Source organism: Copadichromis virginalis, linkage group LG1 (genome assembly GCF_057382275.1).
Source record: "Copadichromis virginalis isolate Kocher_CV1m ecotype Utaka linkage group LG1, C_Virginalis_male_GT1.1, whole genome shotgun sequence".
Lineage (NCBI taxonomy): Eukaryota > Metazoa > Chordata > Actinopteri > Cichliformes > Cichlidae > Copadichromis > Copadichromis virginalis.
In genome coordinates, this window is record NC_140618.1 from 18,788,451 (window position 1) to 18,808,678 (window position 20,228).

The 20,228-nt window shown below is 42.0% G+C and overlaps 1 protein-coding gene across 2 annotated transcripts; it reads right to left on the reverse strand.

Moving 5' to 3' along the window:
- Window positions 1-1,132: 1,132 nt before the first annotated feature.
- On the reverse strand, window positions 1,133-18,206 carry LOC146718605 (stereocilin). Of its 2 annotated transcripts, XM_085452925.1 has the most exons (30): window positions 18,077-18,206; window positions 16,847-17,983; window positions 16,349-16,373; window positions 15,668-16,238; window positions 13,649-14,527; window positions 13,507-13,569; window positions 13,296-13,421; window positions 12,807-12,973; window positions 12,540-12,726; window positions 12,198-12,313; window positions 10,798-10,930; window positions 10,524-10,706; window positions 10,123-10,161; window positions 9,866-10,042; window positions 9,757-9,759; window positions 9,545-9,697; window positions 8,085-8,143; window positions 7,804-7,927; window positions 7,638-7,720; window positions 7,395-7,530; window positions 6,727-6,929; window positions 4,879-4,969; window positions 4,600-4,771; window positions 4,294-4,463; window positions 3,830-3,985; window positions 3,205-3,347; window positions 2,607-2,755; window positions 2,267-2,364; window positions 1,438-1,585; window positions 1,133-1,292 (listed from the first exon to the last, which is right to left on the reverse strand). In XM_085452925.1, the coding sequence occupies exons 1-30, from the start codon at window positions 18,174-18,176 to the stop codon at window positions 1,204-1,206; spliced, it is 5,880 nt and encodes a 1,959-aa protein (XP_085309051.1). In that variant the 5' UTR covers window positions 18,177-18,206; the 3' UTR covers window positions 1,133-1,203. The 2 variants fall into 2 exon arrangements, with proteins under 2 accessions (XP_085309051.1, XP_085309050.1); XM_085452924.1 differs by lacking the exon at window positions 9,757-9,759 and having other exon boundaries at window positions 9,545-9,694.
- Window positions 18,207-20,228: the final 2,022 nt, after the last annotated feature.

The window sequence follows — 20,228 nt, forward strand, 5'->3', positions numbered from 1 at the left end:
GAGTTGATAGGAAGGCAACAGTAAAGCTTGATTTTGACTTCTGTGTGAAATCTACGCCCTAATTTATGTAGTAACCGAAAAACTCCTTTTACCCCTGCGCGCAACCTTCCACGCCATTCAGACTGTTGTGGAATGCCTTGACCCGACGTGTAGTTACATTTCTCAGGAGGTGCACGTCAGGTTACATAGAAGGTTGCGGTGTAGGGTTAAAATGAAGTTGCGGTTATGGCCTAAGTTATGACGTAGATCTGATGCGGAAGTATAATCCATGTGTAACTCAAATGAGTGCAGAAGAGCACACATTGGTTTCAGCAGCAGAAGACCACACCACATGCCAATCCTGTCAGCTAAGATGCGAAAACTAAGACTGCAAATTTACACCGGCTCACTGAAACTAGACAATAGAAGATGTGAAAAACATTGCCTGGTACAATGAGTACTGATTTCTGCTGCATTATTCAGATGGTAGGGTAAGAATTTGGAGTAAATAGCATGAACGCATTGAACGAATCTGCCTTGTGTCAACTGTTCAGGCTGCTGGTGACGCGGTAATGGTGTGGTGAAAATTTTCTTGGCTCACTTTAGGTTCCATAGTTCTAGCTGAGCATTGTGTAAACACCACAGGCTTACCCCTTTATGACTGCAGTTTATCCATCGTCTAATGGCTGCTTTGGGCCATGTCACAAAGCTCAAATCATCTCAAAGTGCTTTCTTGAACATGGCAAGAGTTCACTGTACTCAAATGGCCTCCACAGTGACCAGATCTCTATTCAGTAGAGCACATTTAGGATGTGATGAAACAGGAGATTCAGATCATGGATGTGCAACCAACAGATTTGCAGCAAGTCCAACCCAGTAGCAGCATACAGAGCCTAATAAATTGTCTGATGAGTGTATAGACCACGGTGTATTAATGAAATATCTCAAATTTCTGAAAGTCTTATCCTCTGTCAAACATTAATTATTGCAGCGAGATTGTTCTAACAAAAGAACATTACAGACAAAACACCTACATAAACTCATTTATATTCTGCCAAGCTGATAACCCGCATAAGAGAGAAACATGTGCAGCCAAGCACAATCAAGAGCAATGCAAGTTAAAGGAATAGCACGCAGACGAAACAGAACAGTTCAAATTATTTATTTGAAGTACAAATATGATGATACCAGGTCAAAGGGACAATTAAATGTTCTTCCAGTCTTTTAAATAAGTTGCCACAAGAAGAGGTGCAAAGCCAGTGAGCATAAAGTGAAGATGTCTTTGTTCAGGGCTGCTGGAGCCAAGTTTCTTCCTGTGGAAGAAGGAGAACAGAATACATCATGAACAAAAACACAAATCTTATTCAGTGCTTATCAGAAACAAGTATCATGCAGAGTGGCTTTAACAGACTAAATATGGGGGAGGTTATCAGTTGTATTGTTTCTAAAGACACCCGCCTCTCAGCTCCAGCAGAACATCTCCTTCGTATTGAGCTAATCCAACAGCATGTCTCTGTTCCTTGTCCAGCTCTGCCCACTGCTCCTCAGTGACAGCCCACGCCTGCTCCACACTCAACCATGACAACTGAACTGCACTAAACACCACCTGTCAGGCGCACACCCAACACAAAAAAATATATATTTTTCATTTCCAGGAATGCAGACATTACATGGCATCAGGTTTTCTTTGATTTGACATTTCTCAGTTATTTCCAGAGTTGCACATTTTTATGGCGAGTTCAGTAATTTGTATATAAATAAAATGTTATATTATGTGTATTACAGCAAAAAAAACTATCCTGTTCTGTTTATCTGTCCAATTAAAAATCACAGACAAACCCTTTTGAGGCCCACTGTAATTTAGTGCATTATTTATGATATTTACTTATTTAATATTCATTTGATGAAAATCACAAGCTTAAAAAAATGTTTTTCATCATTTTCAAAAAGATAAAAGAGAATGACTGAATATGTAGTCATGTGAAAAAGAGAGAGCTCTTGGCTATGCATGTCCTTAAAATGATTGTCTCAGATACATAGATGTCTCCAGCTGTAAGCAAGGAAATCACTGCCCACCTGCTCTGCAGACCTTCTGTTTGCAGAGGGCACTCAATCAGAAGAGAGCTGACTTAAAGGGAAATGACCTAAGACTGCTTGCTTCACCAAGGGCCAGAATAAAAAACATAAGGATTATTTTAATCTGTGAATCATGCAAAGCTACTCTACTGGATCTAAGAATAAAATTATGGAGCTAAAAATCGGCTTTAAAACAAGTGATGAAACTCACTGCCATCTTTTTTGGTGATATCAGGGCGATAGCTTCAGGGGTGATTCCCCCCACTTGTTCTTGTAGCAGGGCTGACAGCACCATGTCTGGCAGGCCCGCTGGACATAGAGGGAGAGAGAGAGAGAGGAGCGCTATAGTGAGATAATTAATGTTTCTCATGTCACATCACAGGAGGAGTGTAGAGAAACATTTCCTCTTACTTCCGAGCCTGTACCCTCAGGGATACTTTTAATTGTACCTATCCATCCAAGAGCTGTCATTTCCTCTTTAAAAAGAAACAATTTTTAAAAAAGTTAATCAAAAAGAGTTTACACCCAAGGGATATTATGCTCTACTATACCTGCCAACGTCCCAATTTCAGTGAAAACTTCTGGTCCCCAAGTATTAACTGGACCAAAGGCCTGTGGTCTGGACAAACAGCTTGTCAATGCCTCCATCTGCTGCTCTGTGCATGGCAGGGATGTCTCCCGCAGGAACACAACAGCCATACTGCAGTTTGGGGGGAAAGATTCAAGATTTTATTCCTCCTCTGAGGATAGAAAACGTTTTCACTGGCTTTGTTTTGCTCAGAATCGTGCTCCCGCCTGCTGTTGGTTAGCATCTGCTAGCAGGTTCATGTGATATCAGCTCTTTTATTCATAAAACCACAGCAGATAGTTTTGTTTTGCAGCAGGAGGGAGTTTCATTATGAGCTATTACTTTGACAGATTGTGAGAGTAGCATTATTTGACAGATATTTTTTTCCCCCATCATGTCAAACTAAGCTGATAGCTATGTTTGACATCTGTCAGTTTGTGATTGTTCCCGTACATATGCTGGATAATTTGTTTATAAAGTTGGATCGCTGTGTTTCCTCCTTCTTGCTTTTACATGTTTCTGTTGTAGCTAGAGCTAGAGCTAAGTGCATGTAGTGTGGGTAAGCAATTTATATCACTGACCTGAAGTTGTAGGGGCTCAGTTTTTTTAACTCAGAGGGATGCAGACCACAGATCAGATGGCCAAACGCTGCCAGATCAACAACTGTTAACTGCTCCACTTTAAGTTTGCGTTTCCGCAGCACATTCAAAATCACTGCTCTCATCTGAAAAGTCAGACAGAAACCACAAATTTTCATATTAACACACTCAAGTTTTGATTCTGCAACTTATTTTCATAAATTTGGGGGTCAAATTCAAAGGAAAAGCCTTCAACAATGCAGTCAGTGAATCTTATGCACTGGGTATGCTGACATGGTCTGCATACCCATGGTCTGAGTGACTATCTTTATCCCATAATGAAATAAATGATCCTGGTGGCAGACACTAAATCATTTGAAGACTTTGCAAAAGACATGAATCGGGCAATAGAGCCCAGAGTCTCTACATCTGAACCCATTTGCATCCCTATGGGAGATTTGGACTTTATTTTCAAACTTCAAAACACAGAAGAACCCGGTTCAAACCCTTCTTTAAAACTTCACATGCTTATAGATTCAGTGCCAACAGTTTAGGCTGGTTTTACTTTAATTTGTCACCCATCTGTTTTAGAGAATAAATTAATAAATAATTTTTTAAAATAGCTCACCTTTTTAGGGCTCCAGTCTGTCAGTGTGCCCAGATGTGCCAAAACACCTGGATTAGAGAGTTTAGTGTCTTGCAGGTCCTTCTCTCGCATTTCAGTCACCAGTGAGCCCAGCTCCAGCACCTGATCTTCACTCAGCTCTCTGACTGGACTCAACAACTGGATTGAATGGGGTTTTTTTTAGCTAAGACACAACAGTCTATTTTTTTTTCTCTATATCTCACAATTATTTTAATTCTTTAGCACCTCTTATAGATTTTTGATCACACTTTTGGAACATATATTGCTACCACTTTTGTTTTAGATCCACCTCATGGGGTCAAAATCTAAACATGAAGGAGAGACAGAAGAGCCCCGCTCTGACAGACCCTGAAGCAATCTTAAGGGATGATATATACAGAGAAATATAAAGAGGAGGACAATTTGAGTGCTGTGGGGGATGGTCCTGTAAGTGGAGTTTAACTGACCTGTCTGAGTTTCACCCACAGTGACCGGCGCTGCTCTGAGCTCAGCAAAGAATCCTGACCAAACACCTCTACGCACTGTTTCAGTTCCTCCTGTGACATTCGGCTGAGCTGAGTGGATGTCCAAGCTGAAGGATATGTCCCTCTAATGTCTGCACAGCTTGGAACCGGCACTGCTCAAGAAAGAAAAAACCCACACATGCGGATTCAGTGAAAAGATGCTAAAAGGTGGCATTTATATGTTCTGGTTAACAGAGCTATGTAAAATGCGTTAAACAGAACATGCACTTAAAGAAACATTTACTGAACTTTTTGCCCTCCGGCTCCGTGCTTTCACAATGCCCCGAATGAGGCTCTGAGTCTGCTGTCTCTGGCGATGCTGGTCAATACACTGGGTAATGCACACGCCACCAGTAATGCTGTCTTCCCAGCGCCTTTGACCCACCAGGACCTGCTCCACAGTGTCTTTATTCAGCACTGACTGTACAGCAGAAACCCTTATTATGAATTCCTGCAGGTCAAAATCTCTCCAAGAAAGCCAGTGAAAGTAAAATAAATGTAGTTATTTGAATGATTTTTGCTGCTTACCAGTGGAATGGAGTTAATCTGCTTCGTTGAGAGAGCAAACACCAGTCGACCCAAATGTTCTACATCTCCAATTTGCCACTTGGATGGCTCTCTGGAAAACAAGAATAGGTATTCATTACTGCTGCTTAAAGTGGGAAATCTCTTATTATCCTGGGTTGTGGAGCCGGGGTTTTATTAGTTCTTTGAAATTTAGGAGTTGTGTTTATTGTCTGGGATTTGATTTATATTCTTTTTTTAGAGTTTCAGGGTCTTAGTGATGTTTATCAAGTAAGTCTGTAAGTCTGTTCCTCTCATGTTCTGAGTATGTGTTCTGTTAGTATGTTTTGTTAGCTTAATGTTCCTGTCTCTGCATCCACAGAGGTTCAGTTATTATTTCTTACTTCCCGTTTTATTTTGTAAGTTGCTCTCTCCCTGCACTTTAATCATAATTAGTTTCATCTACATGTTGTTTCTCCAGCTGTGACTCTAGCCCTCAGTGTGTGTTTGAGTATATATAGTCCTGTCATTCCTTGGTTCTTCGTCTCAGTGTCTTTTTAACCAGTTATCAAGCCCTGTGTGATTCTCTTTGTGCCTTTGTGGATTTTGTATTGCTGTGTGGGACTTCTACACCCAGCCTCATTAAACGGCTGACAGTTGTTAAATCTTGCTCGTCTCCTGAGTTTACATTTGGGTCCTAATCCTCCGAATTGTGACAATCCACGTGTTAGTGCAGGAGCAGTGCTGGGATTTCCCAAATGGGCTTGTATTTTACACCATTATTCTACTCTCCACAAATGGATGTGGATTGTGTCTGAAAGACAAAGTTTGCAGGTCAGTGTAAGACGATTAGTATATTTTACTGTATTTTGGACCAAGAAGCTTTGTTTTGCAAATTGTTAAAAGTTGAGGCCACATAATGAGACCACTCATTTCATTTCACTCGGAATAATCCTCAGCTTGACAGACTGCAGACTGTATTTAACCATTAGTTATTATCTGTCTCTGTTTCTCTTCCACAGTGTCTTTTGTCTTGTCCCCCTCCCCTGCCCCCCAGCTATGTGTAACAGATGGCTGCACCTCCCTGAACCTGGTTCTGCTGGAGGTGTCTTCCTGTTAAAAGGGAGTTTTTCCTTCCCGCTGTCACCATGCGCTTGCTTAGAGGGCGTCGTCTCTGTATTAATGTAGGGTCGCTATAACACCACTTCAGGCGACTCTCGTTGTGATTTAGTGCTCTATGAACGAAACTGAATTGAATTGGAGGTGGTATTTTGTAACAGGTTATTATTGTATGTACTGGTTTCAGGGTCACTTGAGATCAGTTGGGGCTAAAATGTACAAAAATGATTCAGACAACCAAGCTGGTGCATTATTTGTGTGTGAAATATCCGATTTGCTACAGCACTGGGCAGCAGCACTATTGCGGTCCAGATTGAACTATCACATAAATTGTCTGTACGATATCTGTCTGTACGATGTACAGACAGATATTTATGAGACTAGTGCCCAGTTACTTGCGATAGGTTAGGAGAAGAGAAAAGATGGAGTGAAACTAAAAGAGAGTGTGCTGATCCTGCAGTCGTGACCTTTATGTCAGTATATTTCAACTTATAAAAGATATGATAAATTTAAAAAATGATGTGGTGGGCTTGATTTCTTTACATATATTTTTACAGGCTTACATTTCATGACTTCCACAGTGCTGTTTGATATATTTTCGATTTAAGTTTTTCATGGTGTGACCTTTTTTTTCTAATTAATTCATTTTTCGGTGCTTATGCTGCTTGTTTGTGTAAATCCAAAATAATAATAATAACAATATTTAAATTCTTATCTTGAGGTGTTAAAACTCCTACACATGTGTTGCTTTACCCAAGCAGTTCTTTCTGGGTGAGCAGAGCACTGATATCCCTCAGAGCCTCTTTAGGAAGGCAGAAATTTCTCATCTCCTCCAGCCGCAGAGCCACCGCTCGTCTGTCCACCAGAGCCAAACTGTCCCTGTCTAAGAAAGGCAGCAAAGGTCCGAGGGTATCCAGAGCGGTGCCATCAATCTGCCCCTCAGACAGAGAAGAGCCCTGCGGAGCACGACATACAGAGAGAGACGTCCCGGATTACCAGGATTTCACACTGAAATGACTTCACTTGTGTGAAAAGCTGCTGAGAGGATAAAGGTGGGTTATGTTCTGAAGCACTTTCTCCATCTGTTTTTCTCTAAATACTACAACCGCCTGCTTGAAAAGCCTGAACACACAAATGTTCTTTCTGCAAAATTAATGAGTTAAAACAAATCAAATACGCGACACACAAACACTAACTGAAGCCCTGATTTAACTCATCGAGAAAATGCTCTTCTTCTTTTCGGTTTGCTCTGAATTCTCATTATAATGGTTTAGAATTTTATTACTTTGGGAATTTGCAGAATTTGGTATTTGAGCTTGATAAAGTTTACTTCCTACAGCAACAGAGAGTCTAAAATGTGCTAAAACATGTGTTAACTTGTGCCCATCTTGCATGATAAGCTGTTATTTTGGGTGTTTTACCAGCTCAGTTAAGGCCTTCTCGGCTAAATTGGTCTGTTTATAATGTGGCAGTCTGAGAAAATCAGCAAACTGTGCTTGAACGTGGTCCAAAATGGCTCTGAGGGATGTATTAGAGAGTCTCTCTATCATGGTCACCCTGGAAAAGAGCAGAGCATGGGTGTAAATGCAGTCACCCGAGAGAAACAGTAAAACATTTATTCAGAAAAAAAGAGTAAAATACAAATATAAGGAGGTGATATTTACGGCAATGTTGCAGAAAACGCAGAACTCAAAATATTGAGGTCGAGTTTAGGTTGTCTTCTCAGTTCCTCTATGATACATTTTCGCTGGTGGCATATCTGAACTTGTTAGTACAGGGAAAAAATGCATTTTCATGGAAACATAAATTTTTATGGCTCACATTCCTCACCAGAGCAGGTCTTGTGCCTCCAGGCAGCTCACTAACAAACTGAAGCAGCTCTACAAAATCTGTATCATTGGTCCAGAGCTTCAGAAAGTCACAGCTCATTCCACCAGCGATATGACCCAGATCTCTATGAGTGAGAAAGAAGTCATTATTTAGACTGTCTTCTAAGCGGATGTCTGACTGAAAATGAAACTTCAGATGTTTCTGTTGTGTTTTTATTTTAGCTTGCAATCAAAATATTAAATGAATTATTAAATCAGTGCTTTGGCTGGGGTGAAACCTACCTCACTGACTTGCTGGTAATGTTTAGAAATTCATGGATCTTACTGAATAGAAACTGAGTCTGTAAAGAAAAGGAACAGCATGAGTCAGCATTTTGACTGTGCGTTTCTTTAAAATCAAGAAAGAAACTCAAACCAGTTTCCAGATATTACAATAAGGCAAGTTTTTTTAGCCCCAACAGGAAAATAAAAATCAATTCCCTAAACGGTGATGAACAATTGGTCCCTTATATACTTTAGTATTGCCATTTGTACACATAACATAATTTATGGACATCTATAGTTTGACTTCTTTACATGTGTGAATTGGATGGGTTGTTACAGACGTTTGCTGAAAATGTCACATCAATAGAACCTCTAGAAATATACTTAGAAAATTGGTGTTCAATTTTTATTTTAGCCACTCTATATGCACACACACTGGTTGGAGGATATTTATCAGCAGACGCTGGTTAACCAGAGATATCATCTGTATATTGTACAATATGAAAATCATATTGCAGGTTAGTTCAGAAATAGTGTCATCACGTTGTTTAACCAGAAACGTGACTTCAGCTCAGTTGCCATTCTATCCTTTTTTTTCCATGTAGCACGTCATAATAGAAGGAGACTGTATATGACACTCAGTCCTTCACGATAGTTTCCTCCTTCATGTGAGACTGACTAATATGAGCACAGATGCTCTGCCTCCTGTTGATGGTATTTTTCTCCACTACAGCTAAGGGCAACTGTAAACATGGCAAAGTAAAAGAGAAATTATGCTACCAGCTTAGAGGAAATGTGAATTGGAGCAAACAGCCAGCAGTATGTGTAGAACAGTCAAGATTTTATCACTGTAGATTCACTTTAATCTGTAGAGTGATCCTCATAATAAACCAGCATAAACAACCACACTCTGCTGGCATCAGCCCCAGAAATCATAAATGTCTCTATACTATATATATGCAGCAGTATTGGTTTTAGGTGAAATTTAAGATCACTTTGACAAGTGTTTAATTCATAATGCTCATATAAACATTTAGTACTGTTTTTAAGAGGAAATTTAAGGTTTAACACTGACCCAATGATCAGTCCAATTACTGCACATATCAGGGAAGATAATGAGAGAAAAGGAACTTCATTTGTTTGACTGAAGTCTTGTTGGGCTGAGAATAGGTGGTGAAAGCAGGCTAAAACAATTTTGGCTGTGACAAAACCCCTTTAAGGTAGCCAATTATTAATTCATGCTGTACTCCTCCACATCATTGTACAACATCCAAACTAATTAGCTTGATGGCAGCTGATGTGAATGGAGTATTAATATCCTGAAAGGGCCTCCTGAAGCATATCCTATGAGTTGCAGATTAATGGGGGCGAAAACTGAAGCTGCTAACAGTTTCTTCTTTTGTAAAAGAGCTATTGTTGTTATATGAATGTGATGTTAAACAGCACGCAAAAAAAGGGATTAAAGTAAAAGGGTGCACCTGGTGTGGCGACCAGTCTATGTCCCTGTACACGCTGATGCTTCTTGAAATGATTTCAGCACTCATGGTCTGCATCAGCTCCCTCAGAGGGACAAATGGTAAAAGACAGTTTAGCTGCAGAGTGGTGTTCCTTGTGTCTCTGTGCAGAGCCTGCTGAAACAGAACCACAATAAGAAATGTGAATTTATGCTTTATTGAATCTAATTTGTCACAACCTGCTCAAATGTCTTTTTTACTCAATGCGGCACCAGAGGGGAAATAATAAACCATAAGATTAGAAAAGTGAGAAGAAGCAGAGGAGAAGAAACAAAGCTCCGTCACCTCCTGCATTGCATTGTATAGCATGGCTCTATGGCCAGGCTTAAGCTCAGTTAGCAATGTTCTCCAGCACTGGCAGTGGACAGCTTCACTGATCTCAGCCCACTGGAGGTCTCTGAGCACAGCAGGGGAGAGACCGGAGTGTAACGGCTTCAGTCGGCACAGTTTTTCCATGGTGAGCTGGCGGGAGGAGAAAAACTCAGAGGTGAGAGTGCAGCTGGACGGAATTCAGCACAAATATTTTTAAAATTTTCACTTACGTTGGTGTCCTTCAAAATCTTGGATAACATTTTAAATGCCTGCAAAGAGCATTAAAAAATAAGTCTGCCAACAAGACACCCACATTTTAAGAAAGTTCACACAGGACACATATTTCATCTCTGTTTATTCCCTGCTTTTCATTAGTTATATGCAAATTAATAGTAGACTTACATTTATGCCAAAAATCCCTGGCATTACATATTTCAGTAAAGGTTAGCATTTCATTTCTCTGAAAAGGGGGGGTCCACTGCTACACGCTTCACATCACCTTATAAAAACAACTAGAAGTTGTCCTGACAAATCGGAAACTTTGTCGAAATGCAACTCAAATTTATAAATTTACAGTGACACTTGGGGAGGAAGAAGATAAGCATGACAAGAGAAATAATTCCCTGCTGACCTGTGCTGGGGAATATGTGTGTAATCCTGGCTGTGACAGGACTTCCAGCAGTTGATCTGAGGGGAGTGACAGCAGAAAAGAAGCTCCCAACTGGGGAAGCAGACCACTGAGAGCAGACAGCTCCAGAGGAGCCATGCTGCTGACATTCAGGGTCTGAACTGCTGGTATTAACCAAGAAGACAGCTATTCATAAGACACAGTGAAACAGAGTTAGTCAGACATGCCATGAAAACATACTTGAGACTGTAACCTGAAGTTGTCCCATGCCCCTCACCCTGCCACCGGCACTGACAAAGCCCTTGGATATGCACTGAGACAGCTGCTGCCAGAGAGCAGAGGCTACAGCAGAGTCCTGAAGATATGAGCCCAAGTCGGATGGATCCATGTAGCACGCAAGGACTCCTAATCTGCAAAAGGCACTCATTCACTTTTCTGATCACTTGATTTAACATTAAGTTCAATGGCATAATGCTTTTTGTAATAGACTTCAAAATGAAGGGTTCAATTATGAAATAAATCACAGCTAAATACAGAGATCCTTACAGAATGAATAAACTACAGCACAATAAAGATAACATATGTTGCATTGCGTATGATTAAAATGAGATTCACTATTGTTATTAATCATCATCAGCTTGACTTTCTGGGAAAAAAGAAAATTGCTGTGGGCCCTCTAAGCTACAACTATGGACCCCAGATTCATGTTAACTTCCTTTGCAAAAACAATACCAAAGAAATATTATTGTGCAAAAGTCTTTAAACATACCTAATTTCTTTACAGTTGGCACAGGAAATTGGAAATAGGGGCATCAGTTTATTTAAGCATGCTTCAGTCATGTTGACTGCTTCAGTCTGGGGAGGCCAATCCATGACTGATAGTGATCCATTGTGTGTTTTTTTCCATTTGCTTTTACTGAACTAACAGTGTGTATGGGATTGTTGTCATTCTGGAAAAAAAAATAACAATAACATTTAAAAATGCCAATCAGATGCTTTCTATATGCTATTTGATGGTGGATAAAAATTAGATGTTAGTTTTTATATTTCCATCAGTTTTGACAGGATCTTCATCACCACTGGCTGGAACGCAGCCCAAACCATGACAGAGCCTCCACCGTGTTTTACAGATGGCTTCAGACTATCTCTCCTAACCTCCTCTGTACATAGTGATGAGGATTTCAACATGTTGCCACTCATTTTCAGTCCAGTCCTTGAGGCATACCTCTGCCTTTTCTCCCTTTTTCCCTTTTCTTAAGAATGGCAGTCACCCTTCCACTGAGTCTAATTCTGATGAGGTTTCGGTGAACAGCAGGCGGATCAGCTGACGGACCATGCTTGTCAAACTGTATTATCTTTTGTTTTCTTCAAAGATTCAACTACAAAATGGGAATAAATTATATGTTTTTGCAGCACCTAAACAGGTATATCTGAGTGACTCACAGGCTGGTGTTAAGTGGTTGATCACATACAGAACTGGTCTGAAAATGAGTGAAAAAGCAGCCAATGTCCAAAGAAAAAGAAAAACTATTGCTCTATTGGTCTAGACTACTCAGAAATTTTGAAAGAAAGTCTGACTCCTCGGAAGCAAAATTTAAAGAAATGGTGGCTCAAGACTTTTGCACAATACTCTAGACATGGATAAGTTTGGATAAGTTTAAGGTATCTGGATCCCACCTCATTATGTTGTCACCAGTCACATTTATCTTCCTACTGAAGAGGGTCCGCAGCACATGGCGCCCCCTTACTCCATCCAGACTGCCATTGCCAAGTAACTCCACCAAAGGAGCAAGCTGACCGAGAGGATTACAATGACGAAAAAAGCATGCAGAGTGAAAAGAAAGTTTCATGGTGGTAAAGTAGGTCTTTAATAGTGGCGGTGGAGAACACTTTTCTCTAAAACCTCACATACGTGTTGGTATTGGTTGGTGTATGGAAGCATTTATTCATGTAGGTATTCATTAATGAAAAGAGATAAAGTCATGTAAGAATATGTCAATCAGAGAAATGCCCTCAAACCTGCTGTGATGTCAGCTGCTGAAAATGACTGACTGGGAGGTAAGGCAGAAGTGGGAGGATGGAGCTGAGAAAGTATGGTGGCCATGTAGGGACATCACCCACCACGCTAGACTGCAGGAGTCTTTTTACAAAGGCCTTTTTCTGCAGGGACTTCATCCCCGAGCTGTGGTCACGGATGGCTGTCAATCTGAAGAGCATTGCAGAAGCTGTTAGTGTCACATTGAGAAGTTTTACATTAACTATGACCACGTTTGGCCCACAACTCACACGCTGTCATTGACGATGAGGGAGGCTGGGAAGCTCATTATGTCAGAGACAGACATAAAGGGAATGAACTGAGAAAGGTCCACAAACAGCTCTGGGGTCACTCGCGGGAACTTGTGGATGAAAGCTGCTGTCATTGTTTCCATGGCCTGCAACTCTTTTTGAGAGGCCTGACAGAGAAAACAAAACGCCGGACAGGAATGGACGTGGATTCAATTTGGCACTCTTTAACTATGCATGGACCATGACGTGAATCCAAATAAAGCAGAAGCAACACAGTGCAACCTACTGTAATAACCACCAATCAAAAGAAATGCATATGAAAGAAAACACATTACAATTCTTCTCCATCTCCTTACTCTGTGATGAATGGTTTTACTGAGTGAAATCAACAAGGGCTCATTTATGTGTATTTATCCAGCTAATTAGCTTCTTACACAGAGGAAGCTTTAGTAATAAACATATTTAAGTACAAAAAGTTGAAGAACAAACCTGGCTGGTTTCAACCTGAAGCTGATCCCAGCTTCGATGCATGTGGGAGAGAAATCTCTTGACTGCATCCTTCTCAGCCGACATCACTAGAGTACGAATGCTGTCTCTTGGCATCTGGAGGTACTCCTGGTGGGCGATTCAGTTGAATGTAACTCTCAGTGTGTCTATGTGTGAGGTGTTATATGTGGGTAAATCTGCACACGCTCAGTACCTGCAGCAGAACCTTGAGAGCAGATGAGTTGTCATCACGCTGGATGAGGTCCCAGAGGACAGGCTGATGTAACAGGAGTAACAGGTTATTTACTTATTGTGTGTCTGTTAAACAAATATGTCTGTTAGTAACTGCATCTTACACTGAAGCAGCTCAGCAGGTCCTCCTTTAGTGTGGCATTCTGCTCTCTGCGTAGGAACACTCCCACAGTGTGGAGAACGCTCGTGGAGGCTTCCGGCCGCAGTGCGGACCAGGATGTGTTGTCGATGAGACTGGAGAGGAGAATAGCCTGACCCAGACCCTGCCTTGCCTCTCTTTCTCCCTCGTCCAGCCCCGAAGAGAGACCCACCATAAAATCTAAGACTCGCAGCACATATCCCAGCGCCACTAAAAAACCCTCACGCTCTCCCATCTCGACCTCACACACGCTCAGCTTGTGCAGGACATCCATCAGCAGTGGTGCCGGGTCCACGCACAGCTGTGATGTGTCAAAGTCATAAGGTGCTGGAAGCATGTCAAAAAACCTCTGGAGGAAGCACTTCCTGTCTTCCTGTTCAGCCAGCAGATCAGCACAGATATCAGCAAACTGAGGGTTTGTTCTTAAAAGCTGATAGTAGAGTGTGACATTCAGACAAATGTACTCTCTCAGTCCACGTGTCTGCACACAGAGCTCCAGGAGGGTGAAGTTAGTGAAATGTTGCACAGGCCACTCTCTGTACTGACAAGTCTTCAAAGTGGTGTCATCATGGGAGACATTGTGTATTTTGGAACAGTATGCTGCAGCCCACCTCCCCTCTGGCAAGGACTGGTGCGAGTCAGTGCCACACAGAGATGAGATCAGGACTGAGTTGTTGGGTAGAAAGCAGTGTCTGAAAGCCTGAGCACTGAGAGACCTGCCGCCCAACTGAGCCAGACAGTTCTCACTGAGTCCTGTATTCCACATTGACTCATCTGAAAGCTGCACACACAGCTCATCTATGCTCGTCTGGTTAAAAAAATGATAGTCCTTTGTCACTGCAGCCTGAAACAGCACAAAATAAATTAGTCAACCCACAGAATATTCAGTTCTTTATTAAGAATCTTGTTTTGACTTAACTCTGGAAACAAAAGATTTAATTGCACATAAACAACAAATATTAAATGTATTAATTAAACAAACGATATTAACAAAAGTTTGTATTCTAACTGTGAAAACCATTAGGACACCCAACCCCCTAATAGCTAGTGTTACCCCCTTTGTTAGAAATAGCATCAGTGATGCTTCTTGTAGCCGTCCATCAGTCTCTGACATGGTCTGAGGAAGGTTTCCTCCAATCCAGCAGAATTCCTTCAGCTGTGAGATTTTTGAGGAATTATTTGCATGTACAGCCCATTATCCCAGAAGTCCTAGTCTTTGTTCTCTCTGGCCTCTCCCATGCAAATTAAACATGTGCAGTCTGATTTCTGATTGTAGAGGCATGCATTTTACATCAGAAGTTGCAACAGCCTGAAGACATTGTTTTGGAGACTTCTTTTAGCATCTTGCACTCTGCTCTCGGGGTGAACTTGCTCAGACAGCCAGACCTGTGTCAATGTCCTCCACTTGTAGACTATTTTTGGGAAGGAATCGCTGACCTCAAATTCTTTTGAGATCTTTCCAAATCCCTTCCCAAACTCATAAGCTGCTGCAATCTTCTATCTGAAGACCTGAGACAGCTCTTTTGATCTCATGATAGTGTTCACTCTCACTTCAATGGTCAGGAGCACACCAAACTCAGCGTCTTAGGTTTAAACAGGGCAAGCCTCCTTTAAAATGCTGAGTAAGGATGTTTTAATCATGTGCGACTGATGTGATTCGCCTGTGAGCGAATCCTTGGCCATTTTTAATGTGAATTAATGCAGCGGTGTCCTAACTCAAGTATTGCATTTTACATTAAAATGTGTTTTCTTCAGTTATAATTGTTTCGTTTTATCATTTGAACCTCCCACTATTGTTAAAATGAATATTAAATTTCCATATGACCAAACATGCTTGCAGGCTTTCACAGCATGTCCTAATTTTTTCACATGACTGTATGCTAAGATTAAAAAAAAAGGCAACCAAAACTCAAATTTGTATTCCTTGCTAAGCTGAATTCCATGAAGACACTTGTGCTCACTCATCTAAAAAGTAATCCATTACCTGATGTGCTCTCTGCAGCCAGAAAGATGAGTTGGCACACACTGTATTGTTAAATTCATGGGCAAAGAACTCGCTGCAGACATGGACCCAGAGGAAGTCCTCCTCTGCAGCAGACAGGTACCAGGCTGCATCAGAGCACGTAGCATGCAGGTCGAGCTCCATCTGATCCATTGCAGGGTTAACTGACCCATTCTCACCTTCAAACAGTTTACAATAGAGGAATACAGTGAAGTTAGAGACGCCGGTCAAGCCTGGGATGGATTCATTACATGCGGCCTCCAGGATTTCTGTAGAGGTGGAGTACTCCATCTCCTTCTGCTGACCGGTGCTCTCTTTAGTCTCTGTTTGTGACTGGCTGTTAAGTGCAGTTAATGGTTCAATGTGAAGCTTTATGTTGGAGGCTTTACGTGCAGCGGGAGTGGCTTTTGGGGTTGACTGAGCTGGTGATTTTGGTGATCTTGGCTCATCTCCTTCAGTGGAAGGGCAGGACAGGAATGGGAGGGAGCTCGGGAGGCCCCGGGAGCTTACACCCAAAGCTTGAGTGTTCCACATCACGTTGTGCCTTATTCCCCTACAAATCCACAGACAGAACAATGTCTGTTTTGTTTTGCTAGATATTTAATGCAAAATATATCAAATTAAATCAAAAACGTAGTCATTTATATTTCTAATATATCTTACCATAAGATGAGCTGTCGTAGGTCGCCTTCAAGAAGACCGATAAGAAAGGAAATATTATTTGGAAATCAAAGTGAATAAGCAGTGGAAAAGCAGCTGGAAGCTTCTGCAGTACACAACCATGGATGATGTAACACTGCAGCTCGGCTAACAATGCCCAACATATAAAGTTACTGACATCAATGGGAGGATTAACAGATGCCCTCACTGGCCAGGATGATTATAGCGTTTTTAAAGCAGTGTCATTCACTGTCACCGTCCTCTCCCTGGGGGGTTTCTCTGGGTTAAAATTGTTTTCTGAACGAGCACTTTTTATGGAAACTACAGGAAGAGGGTGTGTGACCTTATTTAATTATGAAATTATGAAAAGATTCTGATGTTAGTTTGTGTTTAAATGCAAAAAACAAAGATTTCTAACCACATCAGATAAATTTAACTCCTGTTTTTTATTTCTTCTAATTGTGAGAACAACTTTAGACCAAATCTCATATAAATACTCACCAGCGGAGCACCGGCTCCGGGTTTTGGGCTGTGGCATATCCACCAGGCTGCTGACGTCATCAAGCAGCGCCATTGTGACTCTTGATACTTTCTCCCTCAGGTTGCCATAGACAGAACTGCCCACCCTGTGCAGGAGGCCCCTCCTCAGCCCATCCAAACTCTGCACGAGAGCTAAATTTTTCTGTGCCAAATTGCCTCCTCGCTCGCCTCCACCCGAACGTGACAAAGCCTGCAGCAGCAAGCTTTGCATGGAGTTTGCCTCCATCTCGGTGGCTACCATTTCATCCACGGATGCATTTCCGTACAACCCATTCTGTCTCATGGCCTCAGGGGGCAAGCTGAAGGGCTTTAAACGTCCGAATGCATTCGAGCCCTTGCTGTGTTCAGCAGCTTCCCCTGCTGGGTGCAAACTAACCACAGGCTTCCAGCTGCGTGTTTCTAGGAACTGCAGCAGCTGCTGAAGCCAGCTGACACTAAAGGCACAGTCAGTGCGACCCTTCAGTGCACAGATGAAGCTTTGTAGGCCTGCACTGGCCTGACCGTAGGTCCCGCTGACGAGAGCCTGAAGAGCAGCTTCCAGCACAGCACTCACTGTCCTCCAGTTTTGAGCTATGAAAGTCAAGAAGGGCCTGTGAGACTGACGCTCTGATAGAGTGATGAGGCTCTGCAGCAGGCCTAGGAGCCAGTCCCAGTGTGGGCTACCTCTGAGGGACAGAAACCAGTCCTGCACTCTAACGCTGGGCCGGGGTGGTACCCGGCCGTTCCACTGATTCTGGGCAGCGTTTCCTTCAGACTGCAGGAAATAATGCAGCACTTTCTCCCAAAGCTGCTCCTCGTCTGGCTCTGCCGGCTCCTCCTCCAACTCAGCACCCATCTCCTGAAGGTACATGGAGATGTTGTAGAGGAAGCCAGAGAGACGATGTCTGTTAATTGGCTTGTTTAAAGAAGGCATATTCCTGCTGGGAAGTAGACCAAGCGTTTTTAAGCCCCCCACGATATTCCTCATCCAAGTGGGCACAGACTGATCCTTGGTGTTTGTCTCAGTGGGAGCTCTCTGTGGATTTGCACCACCTCCTTTACTCCACTCTGAAATGATCTCCTTCAGAATGGCGTATTTCTGGTCTTCCTTGCCACCTCCTATAAAATAGCATCAGAGATTGTGTAATAAACAGATAGTAACCAAATACATAAAAAAGTGGATTTGGTAGCATGTTTTGGTGGCCTACTCACCTGTCTTCTCAGGTGCTCCTTGTCTGAGTAAAACAGCACAAACTATGATGCTTGTGAATTTAAGAGCAGCCACCTCCGACCCTTTCATAGCCATCTTCATCTCGTGCCAGCCCACACCGCGACTCGTTGGTGTCACATGTTGCTCTATAGACTGAGTCTGCTATTGATTTCACAAAACCCTCATTGAAATGCTTTTTCATTTTAGGTGATGGGGTTGGACTTAAGGAGTAAAGTGTCTCAGTGGAAAGGGGATATTAAACCTTAATGCCTGGCTACCACATCACCTTACCATCATGGCTGCTAAAACAAGTATCAGTAATGTAATTAAGTCTTACAAATGTTGGGGCTGAAAATTTAAAGGGTCCACATTTTACACTGAATGGATATCTAAAGACTGTTAAACAGGATTCTTATATTCACACTTCAGTACATCCTTAGAATACCAGGATACATCTGTTTCATTAAAACTATGCTTTTGAATGATAATTATACTAAAGACAAAAAGAAGAGAACTTATTTTCTGAACTTACCGCAGTTCCTATGCGTTCATGCCTGTAAGTATCCTCTGAAGTGTTTGTCTAACACCTCCTCACACTGAGCTGCTCTGCACTGACCTCTTCCTGAGTGCCACTCTCTATTTCACCATCGCTTGGACTTTCTCTACCTTTCACTCTCCTTCCCCACCCCTCCCCCCAGTGTCCTCTATCACTCTGTTATTTTAACTATTTGTGGCACCTGTTTTTTTCTTTGTCTCTGGGGTTCAGATTGATGCTTGGATTAGTATTTCATGGTGTTAGTTGTGTGGATTGTTTTTTTTGTGTGTGTCTTCATTTGACTGTGCAGATAATGGGCATGGCAAAGTGGTTACTTTGAAATAAGGCATCACATGTCTCAGTCTTGTTGGTCATCACTAGTGCATACCCATGTTTTAGGTGCTCCCAGTATATTTTGAAGCACCTCGAGGCTACAGGAAGGTCACAGCATTCAGCAAGGTGCTCAAAGAACATGAAAATCTGGATCATGTTAATCACACCCAGGATATCTATCCCCTGACTGTCCCATGTCCCCCTGCTGCTTAATTCTCCATTGAGCTGAGACTCATCTTGTGACACAGGGTTTGTTGGGGGTGTAGTCTTACCAGCAGTGCCAGACCAGCAGGACTGTGCAGGCTGTCAGTGTTTGGACACATTTATCCCTCAGTCAGGCAAACTTACAATTGAGCCCTGTGCAAGGGGACGGGAGCAGGCTCCCCAGAGTCAGACCACTGTCTGCAGGCGCTGAAACCCTAGAGGGTTGAGTGAAAGGACCATCCCCTCCCTCCACTTGCTTTAGCTGTATGATACTGTGGCCTGCACCGGGACAATAACTTCCTCCTGTATTATTGATGCAGCGGGGAACAGCGATCACTCAGCGCAGCGGGGCTCGATTCACCACGGGAATAGGCAATGAGAAACTGGATCTGCCACATACGTTCCTCCTCTCTCTGCTGGAAACTCAGTCATGGCGGAGGGAAATCATCTGATGAAAGTTGCAGTTGAGATTGGAATATTTGATTTGAGTCAACTTTTTGACCTCATATTCCTACATGAGGCCAAAAGCTTGCAATTAGTCAAAATATAAAAGTAATATATTTAAATTGCAGCTTGAGTGAGAGATATTGTTTTGTTTGATTGTTTTTGCTGTTTTCTGTGTCTTAAAATGGTGAGAACAAGCAGCAACATCCAGGAAAGAGAAACAATGGACCTGTGTTGTGCCAAAAAGTGGTTTTGAGTTATTTACCAGATTTTTAAACTGTTGTAAATGAGTTGTTGGCCTATAATTAGTCTAAAATATGCCAAATGAATGACATCAAGTACTTTTGAACCAGAAAGAACATTTCTGTCACAAGGCAGAAGCAACAATCAGTTTTTAGCAAACTGTTTTTTTATACTTTATTTATCAAGGTATAGTACTTTGTGCTTGTTTGATCTTGTTTGATCTAAAATATGGTTACACAAGTTCAAAAAATATGCAAAAAAAACCCCAAAACATATACACGTTTTACACTTATCCATTTCAGGGTCATGGGGCCTATCTCAGCTGTCTTGGTGTGAGTGCGGAACAACATGGACACTATCCACTCACTCTCACACCCTCACCCTATAGACAATTT

What these genes read in the sequence shown, in the direction of transcription:
- LOC146718605 (XM_085452925.1), bottom strand. Translation starts at nt 18,176, where the DNA reads ATGAAGATGGCTATGAAAGGGTCGGAGGTGGCTGCTCTTAAATTCACA. An exon ending in AGGAGCACCTGAGAAGACAG is followed by an intron (nt 17,984 to 18,076) that starts GTGAGTAGGCCA and finishes GCTATTTTATAG; the next exon opens with GAGGTGGCAAGGAAGACCAG. An exon ending in ATTACCAGCAAGTCAGTGAG is followed by an intron (nt 7,928 to 8,084) that starts GTAGGTTTCACC and finishes TCTCACTCATAG; the next exon opens with AGATCTGGGTCATATCGCTG.